The sequence below is a fragment of the Cetorhinus maximus genome, chromosome 25 (genome assembly GCF_964194155.1).
Source record: "Cetorhinus maximus chromosome 25, sCetMax3.hap1.1, whole genome shotgun sequence".
In the NCBI taxonomy this organism is placed as follows: Eukaryota; Metazoa; Chordata; class Chondrichthyes; order Lamniformes; family Cetorhinidae; genus Cetorhinus; species Cetorhinus maximus.
In genome coordinates, this window is record NC_135903.1 from 19,459,951 (window position 1) to 19,481,096 (window position 21,146).

Consider the following 21,146-nt stretch of genomic DNA (forward strand, 5'->3'; position numbering starts at 1 on the left):
AATATAAAAATTGGTGAGGAATTAGGAGAGCTAAATTATTGATACAGTTGTTAACCAATAGTGTATCAGCTTTAACTCACCATATACATTCAGCAACTTTGCACAGCTCAAAATACCTGCAAGTTGAGTTTCTGTGACAAGTATCTTCCACGTCAAATATAAAATCCAAAATAGTATAAAAATGTCACCTTTTTAACTATTTAAAAAAAATTTCAATGGTGACACTTAGTCTTTAAAACTTTAGTTAAGAAACTGTCAAGAAAGTCGACACAAATGTAATAATCACGTATGATCTTAACAGCCCATCATGAAGAAACAATTCACAGCCATTTTTACAGCATGGATTTCAGCTTGACATTTAAGCTGTGGGATAAAGCTTAAATCTGGCTTTTTAAAGCAGACCATATGCTGTACCTGGGTTTGCACTTTTATTCCTTTTAAAGTATCTTGATAGGTTTACCTTTTGGAGCTCAATGCCATCCTCAAGTTATAAGCAGGATTGCTTATACCTGTGATTGAATTTTACAGTGCCCTCTTAGGCCAACTGAAACCACAAATGCAACTCCATCCTGTATCTTTCCATGCCCCGTTATTTAACACTAAAGCTATAATTTTAACAATGTTCATGAGTAAAATATGCAATATGTAAATCTGGTGCAATGCCATGCACTTTGTTAGAGTTTAATTATTGTTTGCAATGCTCTTGTAGGATATAGTTCGTTTAAAAAAAACTGCAGAATTATTAGCAATGTGAGCATATCATGAAAATATGAGTCAAGAAATTACCGAATAGAATAAGTGGACAAGGAGTGCCTCCCCAGCCCAAAGGCAAGATACTAAATAATATCCAATTTTCTTTATTCTGGGCATTTTTTTCATATTACCATTGTGTACAAAAAGATTTTTGGAAACCTATATTCAGCTGAGAACTACAAGAGGGTAAGTCAGATGTTGCAAATATTCAGCTCCCTAAAGAGTTGAAAATGAAAGCTTAGTGCTTTCATCAATACCTGGCAACTGAACACTAAACTAAAAAGAAAAACACATATACCATTTTTTTTACCCCCGAATCTGCACAAAATTCCCTTTGTTCTGCTTAGCTTTAACATTTTGGTAGTTAAGACTAATAAAATAAAAAGTTTGGTCTAGACTTTATCTTTTTATGTTCTTGTATCATGTTTTAAGTGGTTACTGGGAGGATTTTCAGCTTATCATGACTTTTAACCTCCCCCGAAAAAGTCCACGCTGGAAGAGACCAATTTTATCCAGCATTTCCCTGGATAAAATTTATATTTGCCGAACTATTGCATGGAATGCCGCATATGTCTAAACAGCTCTAGTTAGGATTGCATTACACATATGAAAATGTTCAAAAGTAAATTTGTGAAGCTCTATCAAGTAACAGAGCATCAGAGATGGAAGGGTTTGAATAAGCAGTGTATATGATGGAATGGAGAATAAGCTGGTAGATAAAAGGACAAACTACATAGGTGACATACTTTAATATATCAACCTATCCACATATCATTTTGCTATGTTCACATGAGCAATGAAAGCAGACCATACAGTTTATAGTTTCAGGAATGTAAAGCTATGCTGCCATCGGCTGTGGTGTACAGAGTACAGCTTTGATTTAAAACAAAATCATAAAGTGCCACAATGCAAACTCAACCACCGTAAATTTCCAGTCTGTATTTTTTTTTTTAACTCTGCACCATCTTACTTTGGAGGGGGAACAAAAAAGGGGCAAAGAGCAGCACTGGGAGAAGACTGTCTGCTCAAACTCAGTTTAAAAAGGACAAAGTAAATAAAGAATTTTAAGCTTTTGATAGCACAGCCAGACTTCACGGAAACTATGCCCAAATTTCAGAACTAAATTTACAGGATGCAAAGATTATTTGTGGCATCCATTCTCATTCAAAACATTTGCAAAATTGAGATCTCAACCTTGGTAACAGGACAATACAAGAGCCATTTTAATCACCATCTCAAAAGGAGATCAGCTTTTTCATATAAGTTTGAGATGCCCTCAAAGTATAACATAACAAACACTATCGAATCAAATCAAAATAGCAGACTTTGCTCCAATAAATAAAACAGTTTGGAAAAAAGATCAATACAAATTCTGTTTAAGTGACTAAGTCTTTAAAAATAATTTCTGCACAAAATTTATTCACTAAACAAAAGCTGAATTTGCTGTCAAAACCATACAATTAATCAATATTTCACAATATTATTTTTGGGGAAAAGGATTTCCTCTGAAGAGGAAATACACAAAAGGCATTTCAATACAAAATAGTATTTTATTTATATTTTCCAAAGAAAAATTTGGGAGTTAACTGTTTTAAATTTTGTTTCCCCACTTCTGAAAAGCAATGAATCAAAGGAGGCAATGCAACCTGGGAACAGGTTGTTACAATTTAACCTTTTCCTTCCTGGGTAGAAACAGTTGAGTGTTTGACAATAGCTTGAATTCAAGAGCTGAAGTAGGACTGTTTTTTCTTCACTGAACAAGAAAATGTGTTCATCAACTTTTGTTCCATTTGCTAATCCATCCGAGAAAAATGCTAATACATTTTTCACACATTCTACACATGAAACCTCAGTATTCATTTGAAAACACATTTACACAGCCATAGCTCTCATGTATCTAAACATAGTTTAGCTTAGACTGCTAAGAGCACGAGGGTAAAGTCTAAACTGAATGGTTTCTTCCCATGTTTTAAAATTTGACCCAAATTCCTGCGGTTTCATTTTCCTTGTAAAAATGTTTTTATTATACTGATAATACAAGTGCTACTTAGACAGTTCTCTTTTGACTGCAGTCGCAAACGTGCACACTTTGGGTCAGATGTGGCTAAGGACACCAACATATTTGCATTTTCACTGGAAGGACAAAAGAAGCCCATTGACATCTATGGCATCCACAGCCTGGGCGCTTCTCTCCTCCTCCATTCAGAGGTCGTCCATTTGACTCTAGATGCCCCTATCCATTTTCTTGTGCTGACAGAAGCTGGCTTCAAGTTCACGAAATGAAGTAGATGAAGTAGTGCAAGTTAAACGGCTACCCTTTTCTCCCCCCCTCCCCCCCACACTCCCACCCCCCCATAATGAAAGCTTCTGAGCCAACATCTAAAAACATCCGTTAAAAAAAACAGCGGGAATCCGTTCAGCCAGGTCTAGGGGGCACAAGACAATGCAGCAAAAGTTTGTGGTTTGTTTTTCTCCCCAAAGTGCTTAGTGCAGAAAGGTCATTAGCACACCAAGCACGGTCCTTCCCACGGTGGGAAGCGCGTCAGAAAGCTTCATACATTGCATTGTGCAACACTGTGATCGGGTCAGTGCTGTTAAAATGATGCGCTCCATTTTCTAAATGTCACTTTAGGATTGCTTGAGCCGTTTGCGGGGAGGACCAAGGAAAGGGCATTGAGCTGATGCTAGTGACCGGTAAGCTTCAGCCACCAGATGAGGATGGGACAAAACCATAGATTTCCAGCCAGATGTTTCCATTACGTCAGATGCATGGCTATAAAGATGAAAGAAAAATAAGTAAATTATATACACACACATATTCATAATAGGTCAATGTATTAATGGACATTTCCAAGACATCCTGTTACCAGTGCTTTGCTGAAATTTAACTTTGCCATTTTTTTCTCCCACCATATATCCATAAGAATTTAAAATTTACCAAGCAGAATAATTTGTATAAAGAAATATAATAGTTATAATGGAGTGCTATTTGTGGGTTACAGACATTTAAAATGAAACCATCGCTGAAAATCACTAATTTGTCAATACCCAATTATGTCCCAAAGTGGGAAAGAGAGAAGAAATACGCACACATACATATGAATGCATAAAGCAGGGGAAAATCCCACCTGCTCCATTTCATATGACCCAGTTTAAAAGATTATGGTAATTAGTTAATGGGCTACAAACAGGAGTTCAAGTACATTTCTGATCCCTAAGCAGATTACTTTCATTAATGAGGAGGAGAAATAGGGGTATTTTAAGAGAGCTGGTAAGTACTTCTGGTAATTATAGCTATTTCTACATATGTGGCAATAATATTCACTCATTCATAGCATTTTGGAGCAGGTGAGAATGTCCCTTTCACTACAACTACATTTTAAACTGAGACAAACTCCAACATTTACAGTAGGACAGCAAGAATTCTAGAGCTTAAAGATTAATTTGTGTGTCTCATAGAATCATAGAATGGTTACAGCACAGGAGGCAGCTGGGCCTGTTGTGCCCATGCCCAGGTTTCTGAAAGCACTCAGCTAGTCCCACTTTCCTACCCTTTCCCCATAACCAAGAAAATTTCTCTTCAGATAAATATCCACTTCCCTTTTGAAAACCACAACTGAAGCTGCCTTCACTACACACTCAGGCAGTGCATTTCAGATCCTAACAAGATGCAGCAAAAAAAAAATGTTTTCCCTCAGCCTTCAGTCCATTTACCAACCCCATTAAATAGGTGACCTTTGTCAATGGAAACCATTTCTATCTACATTGTCCAGCTTCCTCATGATTTTGAGCACTTCTGTCAAATGCTTTTTTAAAAATTCATTCATAGGCCAGCATTTATTGCCCATCCCTAATTGCCTTTGAAAAGGTGGTGGTGAGCTGCCTTCTTGAACCGCTGCAGTCCATGTGCTACAGCTACACCCAGAGCTGGTGGGAAGGGAGTTCCGACATTTTGACCCAGCAATAGTGAAGTAACGGCGACATGTTTCCAAGTCAGGATGGTGAGTGGCTTGGTCGTGGGGTTCCCGTGCATCTGCTGCCCTTGTCCTTCTAGATGGTAGCAGTCATGAGTTTGGAAGTTTCTGTCGAAGAAGCCTTGGTGAGTTCCTGCAGTGCATCTTGTAGATGACTGACAGTGGTGCCACTGTGCATTGGTGGTAGAGGGAGTAAATGTTTGTAGATGGGGTGCCAATCAAGCAGGCTGCTTTGTCTGTCCGGGATGGTGTTCAGCTTGAGTGTTGATGGAGCTGCACTCATCCAGGCAAGTGGAGAGTATTCCATCACACTCCTGACTTGTGCCTTGTAGATGATAGACATGCTTTGAGGAGTCAGAAGGTGAGTTACTCGCCACAGGACTCCTAGCCTCTGACCTGCTCTTGTAGCCCCAGTATTTATGTGGCTAATCCAGTTCAGTTTCTGGTCAATGGTAACCCCCAGGATGCTGATACTGGGGGGATTCAGTGGTAATAATGCCATTGAATGTCAAGGGGCGATGGTTTCTCCTTTGTTGGAGATAGTCATCGCCTGGCACTTGTGTGCCGCGAATGTTATTTGCCACTTGTCAGCCCAAGGCTGGATATTGTCCAGGTCTTGCTGCATTTGGACCTGGACTGCTTCAATATATCAATATTACGAATGGTGCTGAACATTATACAATCATCAGCGAACTTCCTCACTTCTGACCTTATAATAGAAGGGAGGTCATTGATGAAGCAGCTAAAGATGGTTGGGCCTAGGACACTACCCTGAGGAACTCCTGCAGTGATGTCCTGGAGCTGAGATGATTGACCTCCAACAACCACAGCCATCTTCCTTTGTGCTAGATGAGACACCAACCAGCGGAGAGTTTCCCCAACTCCCATTGACTCCAGTTTTGCTAGGGCTCCTTGATGCCACACTCGGTCAAATGCTACCTTGATGTTAATAGCAGTCACTCTCACCTCACCTCTGGAGTTCAGCTCTTTTGTCCATGTCTGAGCCAAGGCTGTAATGAGGTCAGGAGTTTAGTGGTCCTGGCGTAACCCAAACTAAGCATCAGAAAGGTTATTTCTAAGCGAGTGATGCCTTATAGCACTGTTGATGACTCCTTCCATCGCTTTACTGATGATCGAGAGTAGACTGATGGGGCGGTAATTGGCCGGGCTGGATGTGTCCTGCTTTTTATGGACGGGGCATACCCAGGTAATCTTCCACATTGTCAGGTTGATGCCAGCGTTGCAGTTGTATTGGAACAACTTGGTTAGGGCTGCAGCAAGTTCTGGAACACAAGTCTTCAGTACTATTGCTGGAATATTCTCAGGGTCCATAGTCTTTGCAGTATCCAGCACCTTCAGTCGTTTCTTGATATCACTAGAGTGATTTGAACTGGCTGAAGAATGGCACCTGTAATGCTGGGAACTCCAGAGGAGGGCAAGATGGATCACCCACTCAGCACTTCTGGCTGAAAATTGTTGCAAATGCTTCATTCAGCCTTATCTTTTGCACTGATGTGCTGGGCTTCCCTATCATTGAGTGTGGGGATATTTGTGGAGCCTCTTCCTCTAGTGAGTTGTTTAATTGTCCAACAAATTTGCGACTAGATGTCGCAGGACTGCAGACCTTCGAGCTGATCCACTTGTTGTGGGATCACTGAACTCTCTCTATTACATGGTGCTTACGCTGTTTGGCACGGAAGTGGTCCTGCCCGAGTTGTAGTTTAACCAGGTTGACACCTCATTTTTAGGTATGCCTGGTGCTGCTCCTGGCACACCCTCCTGCACTCTTCATTGAAGCAGGTTTGATCCCCTAGCTTGGTGGTAATGGTATGAGCGGGGGATATGCCTGGTCATGAAGTGACAGATTGTGGTCGAGTACAATTCTGCTGCTGATGGCGCTCAGCACCTCGTGGATACCTAGTCTTGAGTTGCCAGGTCTGTTTGAAATCTATCCATGGTGGTAGTGCCACACAACACAAAGGAGAGTATCCTCAATGTGAAGACGGGGCTTCCTCTCCACAGGGACTGTGAGGTGGTCACTCCTACTGATACTGTCATGGACAGATGCATCTGCGGCAGGCAGATTGGTGCAAATGAGGTCAAGTCTGTTTTTCCCTCTTGTTGGTTCCCTCATCACCTGCTGCAGACCCAGTCTAGCAGCTATGTCCTTTAGGACTCGGCCAACTCGGTCAGTAGTGGTGCTACCGAGTCACTCTTAGTGTTGGACTTTGAAGTCCCCCACCCAGAGTACATTCTGCATCCTTGCCATCTTCACTGCTTCCTCCAAGTAGTGTTCAAAATGTAGGAGTACCGATTCATCAGCCTGGGGGCTGGAGAGGTGAGGGGGGGCATGGTGGTGTGGTACATGGTAATCAGCAGGAGGTTTCCTTGTCCATGTTTGACCTGATGCCATGAGACTTCATGGGGCCCAGAGTCGATGTTCAGGACTCCCAAGGCAACTCTCTCCCAACTGTATACCATTGTGCCGCCATCTCTACTGGGTCTGTCCTGCCGGTGGGACAGGACATACCAGCGATGGTGATAGTGATGTCTGTGACATGATCCGTAAAGTATGATTCCGTGGGTATGACTATGTCAGGCGGTTGCTTGATTAGTCTTTGAGACAGCTCTCCCAATTTTGGCACTGGCCCCCAGGTGTTAGTAAGGAGGACTTTGCAGGGTTGACAAGGTTGAGTTTGCCATTGTCGTTTCCAATGCCTGAGTCGATACAGAGTGGTCCGTTCGGTTTTGTTCCTTATAAACTTTGTAGTGGTTTGACACAACTGAGTGGCTTGCTCGGCAATTTCAGAGGGTAATTAAGGGTCAACAAAGAACAAAGAAAAGTACAGCACAGGAACAGGCCCTTCGGCCCTCCAAGCCTGAGTCGATCATATTGCCCGTCAACTAAAACATTTTGCACTTCCGGGGTCCGTATCCCTCTATTCCCATCCTATTCATGTATTTGTCAAGCTGCCTCTTAAACACCACTATTGTACCTGCTTCCACCACCTCCTCTGGCAGGGAATTCCAGGCACTCACTACCCTCTGCGTAAAAAAACTTGCCTTCACATCTCCTCTATAGTTTTCTCCTCTCACCTTAAATCTATGTCCCCTAGTAATTGACTCTTCCACCCTGGGAAAAAGCTTCTGACTATCTACTCTGTCCATGCCACTCATAATTTTGTAAACTTCTATCAAGTCGCCCCTCAATCTCTGTCGCTCTAGTGAGAATAATCTAAGTTTTTCCAACCTCTCCTCATAGATAATAACCACCAGACCAGGCAGCATCCTGGTAAACCTCCTCTGCACCTTCTCCAACGCCTCCATATCCTTCTGGTAATGTGGCAACCAGAATTGCACGCAATATTCCAAGTGTGGCCTAACCAAGGTTCTATACAGCTGCAGCATGACTTCCCAGCTTTTATACTCAATACCCCTGCCAATGAAGGCAAGCATGCCATATGCCTTCCTGACTACCTTATCCACCTGCGTTGCCACTTTCAGTGACCTGTGGACCTGTACACCCAGATCTCTCTGCCCATCAATGCACTTAAGGGTTCTGCCATTTACTGTATAATTCCTGCCTGTATTAGACCTTCCAAAATGAATTACCTTGCATTTGTCCGGATTAAACTCCATCTGCCATTTCTCCGCCCAAGTCTCCAACCGATTTATATCCCATTGTATCCTTTGACAATCCTCTTCACTATCTGCAACTCCTCCAACCTTAGTGTCGTCTGCAAACTTACTAATTAGCCCAGTTACATTTTCCTCCAAATCATTTATGTATACTACAAACAGCAAAGGTCCCAGCAGTGATCCCTGCGGAACTCCACTAGTCACAGCTCTCCATTCAGAAAAGCACCCTTCCACTGCTACCCTCTGTCTTCTATGACCAAGCCAATTCTGTATCCATCTTGCCAGCTCACCTCTGATCCCGTGTGACTTTACCTTCTGCACCAGTCTGCCATGAGGGACCTTGTCAAAGGCCTTACTGAAATCCATGTATATAACATCCACTGCCCTTCCATTGTCGATCATCTTTGTTACTTCCCCGAAAAACTCGATCAAGTTAGTGAGACACGACCTCCCCTTCACAAAACCATGCTGCCTCTCACTAATACGCCCATTTGCTTCCAAATGGTAGTAAATCCTATCACGAAGAATCTTCTCCAATAATTTCCCTACCATTGACGTAAGGCTCACTGGCCTGTAATTTCCTGGATTATCCCTGTTACCCTTCTTAAACAATGGAACAACATTGGCCATTTTCCAATCCTCTGGGACCTCACCCATAGCCAGTGAGGATACAAAGATTTCTGTCAAGGCCCCAGCAATCTCCTCCCTTGCCTCCCTTAGTACTCTGGGGTAGATCCCATCTGGCACAGGGGACTTATCCACCTTAATATTCTTCAAGACGCCCAACACCTCTTTTTTGATCTCAACATGATCCAGGCTATCTACACACTCTTCCCTAGACAAATCGACCGCTAAGTCCTTCTCTTTGGTGAATACTGATGAGAAGTATTCATTTAGTATCTCTCCCATTTCTTCTGGCTCCCCACACAGATTCCCACCTCTGTCCCCGAGTAGGCCTACCCTTCCCCTGGCTACCCTCTTGCTTTTTACGTATGTATAAAAGGCCTTGGGATTTTCCTTAATCCTGGTTGCCAGTGACTTTTCATGACCCCTTTTAGCCCTCCTGACTCCTTGCTTAAGTTTCTTCCTACTTTCGTTATATTCTCCACGGGCTTCATCTGTTCCCAGCGTTCTAGCCTTTACGAATGCTTCCCTTTTCTCTGACTAATCTCGCAATATCCTTCGTTATCCAAGGTTCCTGAAACTTGCCATGCTTATCCTTCATCCTAGCAGGAACATGCTGGTCCTGAATTCTTATCAACTGACGTTTGAAAGCCCCCCAAGTCAGTTGTTGATTTGCCCTCAAACATCCGCCTCCAGTCTGGATTCCTCAGTTCCTGCCTAATATTGTTATAATTAGCCTTCCCCCAATTAAGCACCAAAATTTAGGTACAGCCAGCTTAAAACAACATTGCTGTGGGTCTGGATGTCCACGTACAGCACATCAACGACCCTCATCCACCCTTTTATCTCAAATAATTCAATCAAACTAAACATAGCCATGCTGGCTTTCCTTAATGCACATTTGTTCAAGTGAATGTTAATTTTGACCTGGATCATCCTTTCTAAAAATTTCCCCATCACCAACATTAAGCTGACAGCCCTGCAGTTACTTGGCTTACCCTTACATGCTTTTTTGAACAAGGATATAAACATGTATAGCCTCCAGTTCTCTGACCACCACCCCTGTATTTAAGGAGGAGTGGAAGAATATGGTCAGTAGCCCCGCAATTTCCACCATTATTTTCCTCGGTATCCTCTGATGCATCAAAATTTAGGTACAGCCAGCTTAAAACCTCATCTTTGTCAATCTTTAACCCATCCATTGTATCAACTACCTCCTTTTCCACCATGACTTTGGTAGCAACTTTTGCCTTAGTAAGGACAAATCCAAAGTACTCATTCAGTACCTCAGCAATGCCATGTGTAGATCTCCTTTTAAGTCCCTAATTGGCCCCACTCCTCCTTTTACCTCCATTTTACTATTTATATGCTCAGTGAAGACTTCTGGTTTCCCTTTTATTCAAGTTAGCTGCCAGTGTCTTCTCATGCTCTCCCTAATTCCCATTACTTTTACACTTCCCCTCTGGACTTTCTATATTCAGCCTGGTTCTCACTTCTACTATCAGCCTGACACCCTTTCTCCACTTCATCTTACTTAACTCTTTCATCATCCAGGGAGCTCCAACTTTGTTTGTTTTACCTTTTCCCATCCTGGGAATGTACCTAGACTGTACCCAAACTATCTTTCAAGGCAGCCCATTGTTCCATTATATTTTGGCCCGTCAATCTTTGATTCCAATTTACCTGGACCAGATCCATTCTCATCCCACTTAAATTGGCCCTTCCACAATTAACATATACTCTAGATTGCTCCTTGTCCTTTTCCATAGCTAACCTAAATCTTATGATGCAATGATCACTGTCCCCTAAATTTTCTCCACAGACACTTGATCCACTTGACACATCTCAATCGCCAGAACCAGACCCAGCAATGCCTCCCTTCCTCAGTGAGCCATACTGAACAAATGAACATACTGATCTATGCCCTGAACACACTTCAGAAAGTCTTCTCCCTCTCTGCCTTTTACACCATTACTATCCCAGTCCTTACTAGAAAAATGAAATTCCCCCATTACAACTATTCTATGGTTAATTTCTAATTAACCTCATGCACTTGCAAATTTGTTCCTTCCCACTAATTGGTGCCCTATTGAATACATCCAGTATAGTATGACACCTCTATTGTTTCTTAGTTGTAACCAAATAGATTCTGCCCTTGATCCCTCTAGGCCATCCTCTGTCTCCAGTACTGTAATATTCTCCTTAATTTATACTGCCATCCCTCATTGTTTCTTTCCTTCCCTATCCTTCCTGAACAGTTTGTATACAGGAAATTTAACACCTAGTCCTGCACTTCTTTGAGCCAGGTCTTCGTTAACACAACGTCATATTCCCAAGTGAGGGTCTGTATCTGCAGCCCATCAACTTTATTTCCCGCATTTCGTGCACTCACACACATTTGCATTGCAAACCTAATTTAGACCTTATTGCATTCTCTCTTACTCTGACCCCACCTATTGGCTGGGATTTTGCAGCCCCGTTGTGGGCCAGACCCGCCGCGGGTGAGGCAGCACCCCAGCCAGAAGTCCATTGACTTGCGGTGGGACCGGAAGACCCCGGCGGCAGGTGTGGAAAATCCCACACATTATTTTACTCCAGTTCTATCTGTCCCTCACTTTATTTTTCCTCTCTAAATGTTACCGCCTGGTTCCGAGCACCGTCAAGATAGTTTTAAACCTTTCCCAACAGAACCAAAGGACATTGCCCCACAAGGACATTAGTCCTGGCTCTCTTCAGTTGTAACCCATCCAGCATGTCTCATTTCCCCCAGAACTGGCCCCAATGTCCCAGGAGTCTAAAGTCCTCCCTCCTGCACCATCTCTTCAGCCACACATTCACCTGCTCACTCCTCCTATTTCTGTACTCACTTGTGCACAGCACTGGGAGTAATCCAGAGATTGAGGTACCTTTGAGGTCCTGCTTGCTAGCTTATTTTCTAGTCCCCTAAAATATATCTGCAGGACTTCATGTCTCTTTCAACCTTATCATTATTGCTTTCCCAATCTTCCTCTTGCTCCCGTGTGCAGGTGAGCCAGCCATGGTGTAATGACCTTTGCTCTGGCTGCACTCTCCAGAGGAACCATCGCTCTCACCAGTATTCAGAATTAAATACCTTCTGGAAAGCAATATGTCCTGCCATGCCTCCATTTATTAGACTACTGACTGACTTAAGAGAGATAAATGCCCGACTTAAATAAAGACTCACTAGCCACTCACCAATCAGCAGGTTTCCTTATGCTGGTGTCACTTCTTTTTATAGGGAAGCAAACTTAAATGTTTTGCTTAACTCTGACATAAACGCATCTTATTTTAATTTACTGAAAAATTTGTTAAACTGTAATGCACTGTCCCTTGGTATTTAATTTTAACTTCATCCCCTAGATCTGATTAATTGAACACTGATTGTAATTATATGATTAATATAAAATCTAAAGCCAATTTGATAATGTATCAATCTAGTCTCAATTTATAGTTGATTAATTTAAATTAAACTAAAATCTTCCTAGTATACTCATCCCAAGTGACTACTTGACCTGTGGGCATCACTTTTTTTTTCTCCCATTTGGTTTCAACTCTCAGTCTGAACACAGAGCTCTCCTCTGCTCCCTCCACTCCTGGTCCTCTCCTTTTATGCTGCTCTGCTCCAGGGGTTTCTTTTTATTGGATTGCTCTTCCCCATTTCTGGGCCTCTCCTTTTATGCTGTTCCTCCCGCTCCCTGGTCTCTCCTTTGAAACCTTTTAAATCCCTGCATCCTGGAGTCCCAGCTCTGTTTACATGCATTTCCTCATGTCACTACACCACTCACAATGTCTACAGAGGCTCTTAATAATGCCCAAGAAAAAACAACTTTATCCTCTCTCTCCAAATGAAGGATTAGGTCATGAATCAACACCTAGAAACATGACTTGTGCAGAAAGGCTTTATTATCTAAGTCTTTCTGCCTTAATACCAATAAAATGCTGAGATGCAAGTCCATACAACCTGCTTTTAAAAATACATAATGATTTAAAAACTTGTATTAAAAAGACGTAAAGCCCTGGTGGACTACAAATCTACTCTAGTTGACTGACAAATTTATGAAAGTAAAGGATGTCATCATTAATTTTTCTTTCACTGGAGTTCAGTGTAATCTCCATGAGGCCAGAATCAGTGTTTTTAACATGGATGTAAGTGTGACTACTAGAACAGAGGATGCAAAAATCACAAATTTATTCTGCAAAAATCTTTGAATTAAATATCAAACCAGATTAAATTGGAAATTCTGAGGGCAATAAACATGATAACCTTTAGTGAAATCATTAAATTCACTTAGAGGTAACAACTTGACTCAGTTGCTTCCATTCTGGTTTCCAAGTCAGAAGACTATTCCAGTGCTTGAGCTCAAAGTCTAGGGTACCATCTGTTAGAAGTGGCACTAAACCAGTCTCAACCTGCTATTCGTGATTCAGGTTTATACAGAATGGTCTATGTACTATTGGCAGTTCTTCCACCCAGCATTCTTCCCTCGACCAAAACCAACAAGTGAATAGATTAACTGGTCATTCATCTCATTGCTGTCTATGGTATCCTGCACTGTACCAAATGGCTGCCACACTTTCTTCCACAACATTTAATTTATACACCGAGATGCTTTGGCGCATTTCTGGGAGACATGATTAGATGGTATATATGTGCAAATGTGTTTTCTTTTCACTGGAAATGTTTTGTGGCTCAACTTGATTTTACAGGTTTAGGAACTTACTTTATATTTCTACATTTGCAAGTCTATGACTTCAATGACAAACATTAGGCTGGCAATAATTACTCTTTCAACATTATAGAAATGTTTACAAAAGTTGCCTGCCTATTATTAATATTGCCAATAAATATTTGAAAATTCATTTAAAACACGAAGAAGTTTCTTCCTTTCGTTTGAGGCCCAAGCTTAAAATGCACAAAGTCCAGCTTAAGATAGTACGTAACACAGACCACACCCCAAATTCTGAAAATCTTATTTCTAAGTACCAAAGAAACATTGGTGGGAGCATGGAAGAGACACTTTGGCCAAAAAAAATAGCCTCCTAAACATATTCTAGAAATCAATCCATGAAACTGCTGGTAGCGTGACCAATCTTGTGTTTCCAAAAGACCCAGTTCAGTGCTTACTGCACCTATTAGAAAAAGTGCCTCCACCGAAAACTGGATGGGTATCACAGAGTCTGGGCAATGTTCTTGTGGGCTCACTCAGCATAAACTGCCCCTCCAGCACAGCACATCACACCAAAATCCCCAACTTACCTACTTATGAAGGCAACGATTTCAACCAACACAATCATGAGCAATTAGGGCCTTCTCAGCTATTCCCCCAAGTGTATCAAATTCCCACAAGCCACAACCAAACAGCTGATTGATCCCTCTGACCTGCACTGTTCCCAGAACAGCCATGCCAAGAAACCTGGGTAAATTGATGCACTCCTCCCACAATCACACACAAATGAATGGTTCCAAAAAAGTGTGACGATGCTTTTGAGAACTCAGTGCAAAATAAAATCAGTGGCACAGCCATTCCAACTGATCTTTGTCAGTGTTTCACAAATGTGGTATATACAGTCATGCAAATCATTTACTTTCGCTTGCCAAAAAAGTTCATACCAATGAGATATTGCCGACTATTCTATTTAAAACTCAATGAGTCTTTCATTTTGCATGCAGTCTGATCAATCTCAGGCAGACTATCAGGTGGGGCAGTGTTGAATAGGAAGAGAGCTTTGGCGCCTTTTAATTTGAAGGAAAGGTTAACTGACTGGCTGGTTTGGGAAAGAGCCAACAGAAAGCTAAACAATGTTACTTTTGGGAGTATCCTCCCTATCCCCTTCCTAAGGCTGTCAGCCTTTGCTACGAAAGAGTTCACAAAGGCACTAGTTACCTCTAACACCTTGCCTGGGTCACTGTTTTTAATGTGAACCTTAGCAGTGAGTTTCAATCAGTGATTCATTCATGTCATCACCCAAACATCTGCAGTTTCTTGCTGAACAGTGACTAGGGAGTGGGAATCTAGACAGATTTAATTTTCCTGCTTAGTACACAGTGGCTGAGGGAAACAGTAACCCCAACTGGTGTCCTGGTTGAGATCAGCATAAACTACAATGTAAGCTTAACCTGTATATCTTACAATTATGCTAGGCTACATTGTGAACCACCAGTCCCTTTGGCAGCAAGGTTAACCAAAGTTAATTTTAAAATATTTTGAACAAATTAAAAATATGTTGAAAATGTCAACAATAACCTAAAAAATGCACTCTCAAGATCATTAAGCACAAAATATTTAGACAATCAAGGCAACTCTGAACAAAAAATGCAATCAAAACATTTAACAATAAGAACATTTAACTCTCATCATGAAAGCAACCAGAGCAACAGGCTCCCACCAGTCCTGACCAACTGGTGCAGAGAACTTGCTACATCAGTGATTAAAGAGGTAGCAATAAAGTTAGAAAATGTGAACACAATCATGTAAAAAAATGTCTAACCTAAGCAGTGCTGATGTTATGGATTTAAAAATAAAGCAGTTCAAGAATTTGAAATCTTCATTTCTCATTCCTGCTCAATCTTCTATCGCCCTGGAAACCGACCATGATACCAAATTTCTCAGTTTTTTTTATTTGACATATCTGGTTAGTACTTGGATGAATAAGCTATTATGCCTTTCCAATGGAAAAGCGTTACAGATACACCAAACCCAACAAGCGGATTTAAAAAAAAATCTTTACCACAATATACTATTTGTAGTTTCCTTTGAACTGCAGGTTACCTTTTAAAAATGGCTCCTGGCTGCAAACTGCTGCTGGATACCAGACAGACCACACAGGTTTCAGGCTCGATCTGGAGCTACATCAGTGGTATACTAAATCTGTTTACAGCATGTTGCTTTAATGCAGTCTCAGCATTCAGAGCTCTTCTCACCTTTAGGTAAAATTGCCTCATTTGCTTTCTCAACAAATTAGAGGGGAAACTTGACAGTCAAGTTCCACATCAACAAAATGTACGTATGGTTTAAATGCAAGGTCAACCTTGACTGACGTTCATCTTCAAACTTTGGTTTCAGTTAGGTAGCTTATAGGTGAGCAAAGCTGTCAATACTTAGTCTCTCCCTATATACAAGATAACTTCACTAAGAATTGGTAATGACGGTTTAAGCAGAGGTGAATTATGGGGGAGATTTAATTGTTTTCATCACTGAGGATAAGGACAGGTGTTTTGTCTTTGGGGATGGGCGGAAAGAGAGAGAAAGTAGGGGAAAAATATAACTGCTGTGAATAAGAACTTTTCACTGAAACTACAACTGCTAGAATTTTGGTTGACTATCCTCCCAAATGACAACTTAAAATGATTTTAGTTAATTCTCAGTGGGAAATATTTGTTATACTTCTTACAGCCAGTTGGCAAGGGGACCAGAAATCAATCTTTATTCAGTTTTAGATTTATTCACAAAATGAGACATTACAAATGAATAACTCCAAATCCTACAACAACCCACCACTAGCGTCAATAAGCGTTTGTTTATATTTTTTCTTTAAAACTCCAACCCAGGGTTAGGAGACCAATTGTAGCAGTTCCCCATTGAAGCCAAGTTAACTGAGCAGAGACCAGGGCTCAAACCGGGGGTGTGTTCTGCTCCCTTTAGTTCAGCACATTAAGATTTAAAGACTTAGACAGTATCCCATGTCTAATGACAAAAGGCAGACAAAGCATGTGCTTATGTCTGTTTCCATAGCTGGTTTTTCGTGGAACAGGTCGCTAACCTGTTGCCAGGGGGCTTTAGCTTGAAGGGAGCACCTCTTAATTTTGCATAAGTAATTATCCCAATGAGTGCCCCCCGCCCCACCTGTAGACACTTAATTAACAATATTCACACGCAATAGTTTCTCATCCAAACAAATTTCAGTTCCTTTTTTAAAAACATAGTTTTACATTCTTCTTCTTAGGCAGCCCTCGGGATTGAGGATGACTTGCTCCCATTCCAGTTCCATGGGCTCTGAAATGGCTGATAAGTCCAATGCGTGAACTACAGGCTGCCATATGAGGGGCAGGCAGTGCTTGAAGGGTTGGGTAGATGAGTTGTTTGGAGGTTTGTGTGCTTTCTCTGACACCTCAACTTTGCCTCTGCATGTTCCAGAAGTCTGTATTCGGTGCCTTCCCAAATGAACCTTTGTCGTTTTGATCTGTCACTGGCCAGAGATTCACATAAGTTGGAGATAATGTCTGACCTCTTCATGGATGTTCTGAGGACATCCCTAAAGCTTTTCCACTGTCTTGAGGGGCTCCTGCCATGACCTGAGGTCACAGTAGAGCAGTTGCATTGCAAGTCTGGTGTCAGATACACAAATAACATGCCCTACCCAGCAAAGGTGGTTCTGAGCAATTAGTGCCTTGATGCTAGGCATTATTGGCTTGGGAGAGGACATTGCAGTCTTCCTTGGTAGTGGATTTGGAGGATCTTGCGAAGGCAGTGCTGGTGGTATTTCTCCAGTGCTTTGAGATGCCTGCTGTAAGTTGTCCAAGTTTCTGACGCATGTCAGAGCACATGGATCACTGCTACCCGGTAAATCATGACCTTAGTCTCAGGTTTGAGACATGTTTTTCAAATACACTTTTCCTCAGTCAGGTGATGGCTGAGCTGGCATGTTATCATTTTCTATACTAACAATATTACAGAGCTGGACATAATGTGATCTTGCAGCTCTGCCACCTTATTTCGTAAGGGCATTATAAAATATAAGAACATCTTGTTCTAATTATCCCTCTCCATTAATTTAAATGTCAAATTTCCCTTCAAAAAGATTTACAAGAAAATACAACTAATGGTTATATTTTATGCTCTCTAAGCACAGTTGTCACTCCACATTAAATGCCATTACAAGATCAAATCTCCAGCAAAGCATCTACAAGTTTACTTGTGCTCTAACAACACCAGAATTTTACTGCTCCACAGTTTGCGTCCCAAGGCTAGATTTTCACAGTACTGTTTTACTTTAAAATGGAATTCATACATTTTCAATTAATTCTTCAAGAATCCTTCTTTAATACCAAGATGGCAACTTTTAGTTCTACAACACTAGAACTCATAACTCAAATTATTTTTTTTAAAGCCCTATTAAGCTTTATGCAGAGTATGAAGGAAAAATGGCTAAGAATAGTTGACTTCTAACTGGATGGACCAATCCTTTACCCTGAGGACAGAAAAACCAGCTTAAAATTGAAATTGAGAACATGGTCCCTTCAGTCATGCAGAGCAAGCTCCTCAAGTTTTGGATTGTATTTTATGCCAGCCTGACAGAATCAGAGAGGAGCAGAATGCGGTAACGAGCCGAGATTAGTAGTTATAGTACGGAAGCTTAACACAAAACTTCAAAAGACTGCAAGCCCAGACTTTCCTATTATATATACCATTCTTGACTCAATTTTAATTACATACAGGAAAAGTACAATGTTTTGCATTTACACTATTTTAAATAAATGTATCTACACTAGTGATTTTTAGAATTTATAGATTGCTTACATTGTTCTGTTTTTCACTTGATATATTCTCACTTTCGACTAATTGAGTACCACAAAACATGTGAAGGCATCGATTCTTTTATAGTACTTGTTAATATGGGATTTTCACATGAAATGTCGTATGATCACTGCTATTTATGATGTTTTATAACAAGAATCCTTTTAAAGCATTCAGTAAAACTCAGGGGTCAGTGCCCCACATAAATTAATGTAAAATAATACATTTAATTATAAACAGAAGTGGGATACACAACAAAAAGTGCATATTTTTCATAAGATGACTAGCCGTGGATCCTAACATCCTACTGGATTTAAAGCAGATTTCGATTTAAACAAGAAAATACTAAGGATCAAGCAAAATACACAAAGCAGATTCTCAATGGTGTCCACTCTAAATAAACTCATACTTCATGTCATTGGTTGATCCAAACAGGGAATTCTAATGCGGTAGATAGTCATCAAGAAAGCCAGCAAGAAGAATTAAAGGAAATACAAATTCTTCATCCAAGTGCCAAACTTCCCATCGAAAGATCGTCTTATGCCGATCAGAATACTATGGCAAACCATACCAAGCTAGGGGTTACCTTCATCACTCACTGAAACATACACCATGAGGTTTATATTTTCTGCTTTAGTCACAGAAAAATTATGTAAACAAATATTTAAGATGGAGTTTACTGAAATCCTGCTCCAAGTTTTATTCTCGCAAACTGCGATTCAACTGTATAAAAACATTGGCACAATACTCCAATCTGTCCCAAGCACTTAAGGTTATTTAGATTACTGAAGTCTGCTTTACTTGGGTTTTAATCTGTTCTGACTTAATGCATGCTACGAGATTGTACTATTTTTCACTGCCATCGAACCAGCATTTGACTACAATTCCCCCCAAAAAATTGTTATTTAACTCCCATCTCCAATGAGTATAGAAGAAAAAAAATCAATTTATTCTTCAGAAACATTCTGCATCTCACCCCAAAGAAAAAATCTTGATCTCTGAAGCCATTATCAGCCTATCATTAAGGATACCATTAAGCCATAAAGTGTGCCTGCTGTCCCCACAATGCTGTTTTATTAATATTTCATCCCGTGTCACCCCAGGCACATATGTAAATGAGGTCGGAAGCTCTTCTATCTCCAAAAGCATTACTTTAAAAAAAATGATTCCAGAGTTCACTAGGTTTAAGTTTCTCATTTACTGGGAGGTTTAAATATGTAACTAGACGGTAACTAGAATGGATTCTTAATGGAATTACCACAAGACCATAAGAAATAGCAGGAGTGGGCTAATTGGCCCACCGGGCCTGCTCCGCCATTCAATAAAATTATGGTTGATCAGATTGCGGCTTCAACTCCACCTTCCTGCTTCCCCCACCATAACCTTTGACTCCTTATAGATCAAAAATCTATAACTCAGCCTTGAATATATTCAATGATGCAGCCTCCACTGCTCTCTGGCCAATTTCAAATTACCATTTAATAAAACTAACCATGCAAAACATCAAAAAGTGATATCATATTTGATACCTGATCCAAATTGTATCTCTTCAAGCAAATCAGTACACTGGTTATTTGATGTCTGCTTCCAGAACAACCATTTGATACATGTTTTACATGATAGCTTATTTCCTATTAGCAAAACTTGAAGTTTTAAGCAGTATTTATTGCAAATTAATAATGTAGTTTACATGGTATTTTTTGGTGGTCAAATTGCAGTTTTATGTTTACAGTTTTTTGACTAGTTATCATGGTAGAAAAGTAGTTAAACACAAGGGAGCAATAATAAACACTAATTGAAGTCATGCTAGTTTTTATAATTTGCATTTTGTAATATGGATATGCATAACTCCACTTTGTCAAATATTGCCTTTAAATAATTTTTACAACCTTGTGATATCTGTCCTAACCTTGAAATTTATTGGTACATTTTAGGCAATGAAGTTTTTCATATTACTGTTATGCATCTACAAATCAGCCCAACCAAAAACACCACCTAGGAATAGGGGTGTAGAGAGATGCAACCATCTATTTTAAATCCAAGATTTTGGGGGGGGAAAAAAAGTTTTGATTCAGAGGATACCAATTTGAAACTAAAAATCAGTGTGTGACAGTAATGACTAACTTTTCTTCCGAGCTTTGAAATAAAGAAAACTGAAAAAGATGAAGCTACAAAGCAGAAAAAAGGTTAATAGCAGCATCAAAAACAGGTACATGTACAAAGCTATTTATAATGCGATAGTGCCAGAGTTGCAATGTATGCTTTTTGGGCTCATGAAAGTAGGGTTGACAACGGAGAGTGAGGCATTTCCATTTTGGGCAATATTATCAAGTATCCTTAAATGGCAAGTAAAGTTTGCTTAGCCTTGACCTCAGAAAATTACCACCAGCTACAACATTGAGATTGTAATTCACACACTAGCTATCCTTGTGGCCAAAGCAAGACTACCATATCATGCTAAATTGTGGGCAGTCTGCTGCTGGGTGCATCCAGGATTGATTTCATCCAAGGCTCAAGAGAGGAGCTACCTGAGCTCAAACTGAGTTACAAAGATGAAAGATACTGACCTTGCGACAGTCAGCCTGTAAGCCTAATTACAAAAAGTTTCAATTTGTTACAA

General features: G+C 40.6%; 1 protein-coding gene across 4 annotated transcripts in view; it reads right to left on the minus strand.

Annotated features, from left to right (window-relative positions):
- Nucleotides 1-1,487: 1,487 nt before the first annotated feature.
- spop (speckle type BTB/POZ protein) overlaps nucleotides 1,488-21,146 on the minus strand; it is a 121,600-nt gene continuing 101,941 nt past the window's right edge. For all 4 annotated transcript variants that reach the window (XM_078529582.1, XM_078529583.1, XM_078529585.1 and 1 more), the window contains one exon: nucleotides 1,488-3,526. In XM_078529582.1, coding sequence (XP_078385708.1) covers nucleotides 3,382-3,526 — 145 coding nt within the window. In that variant the 3' untranslated portion in view covers nucleotides 1,488-3,381. The remainder of the gene's footprint in view (nucleotides 3,527-21,146) is intronic.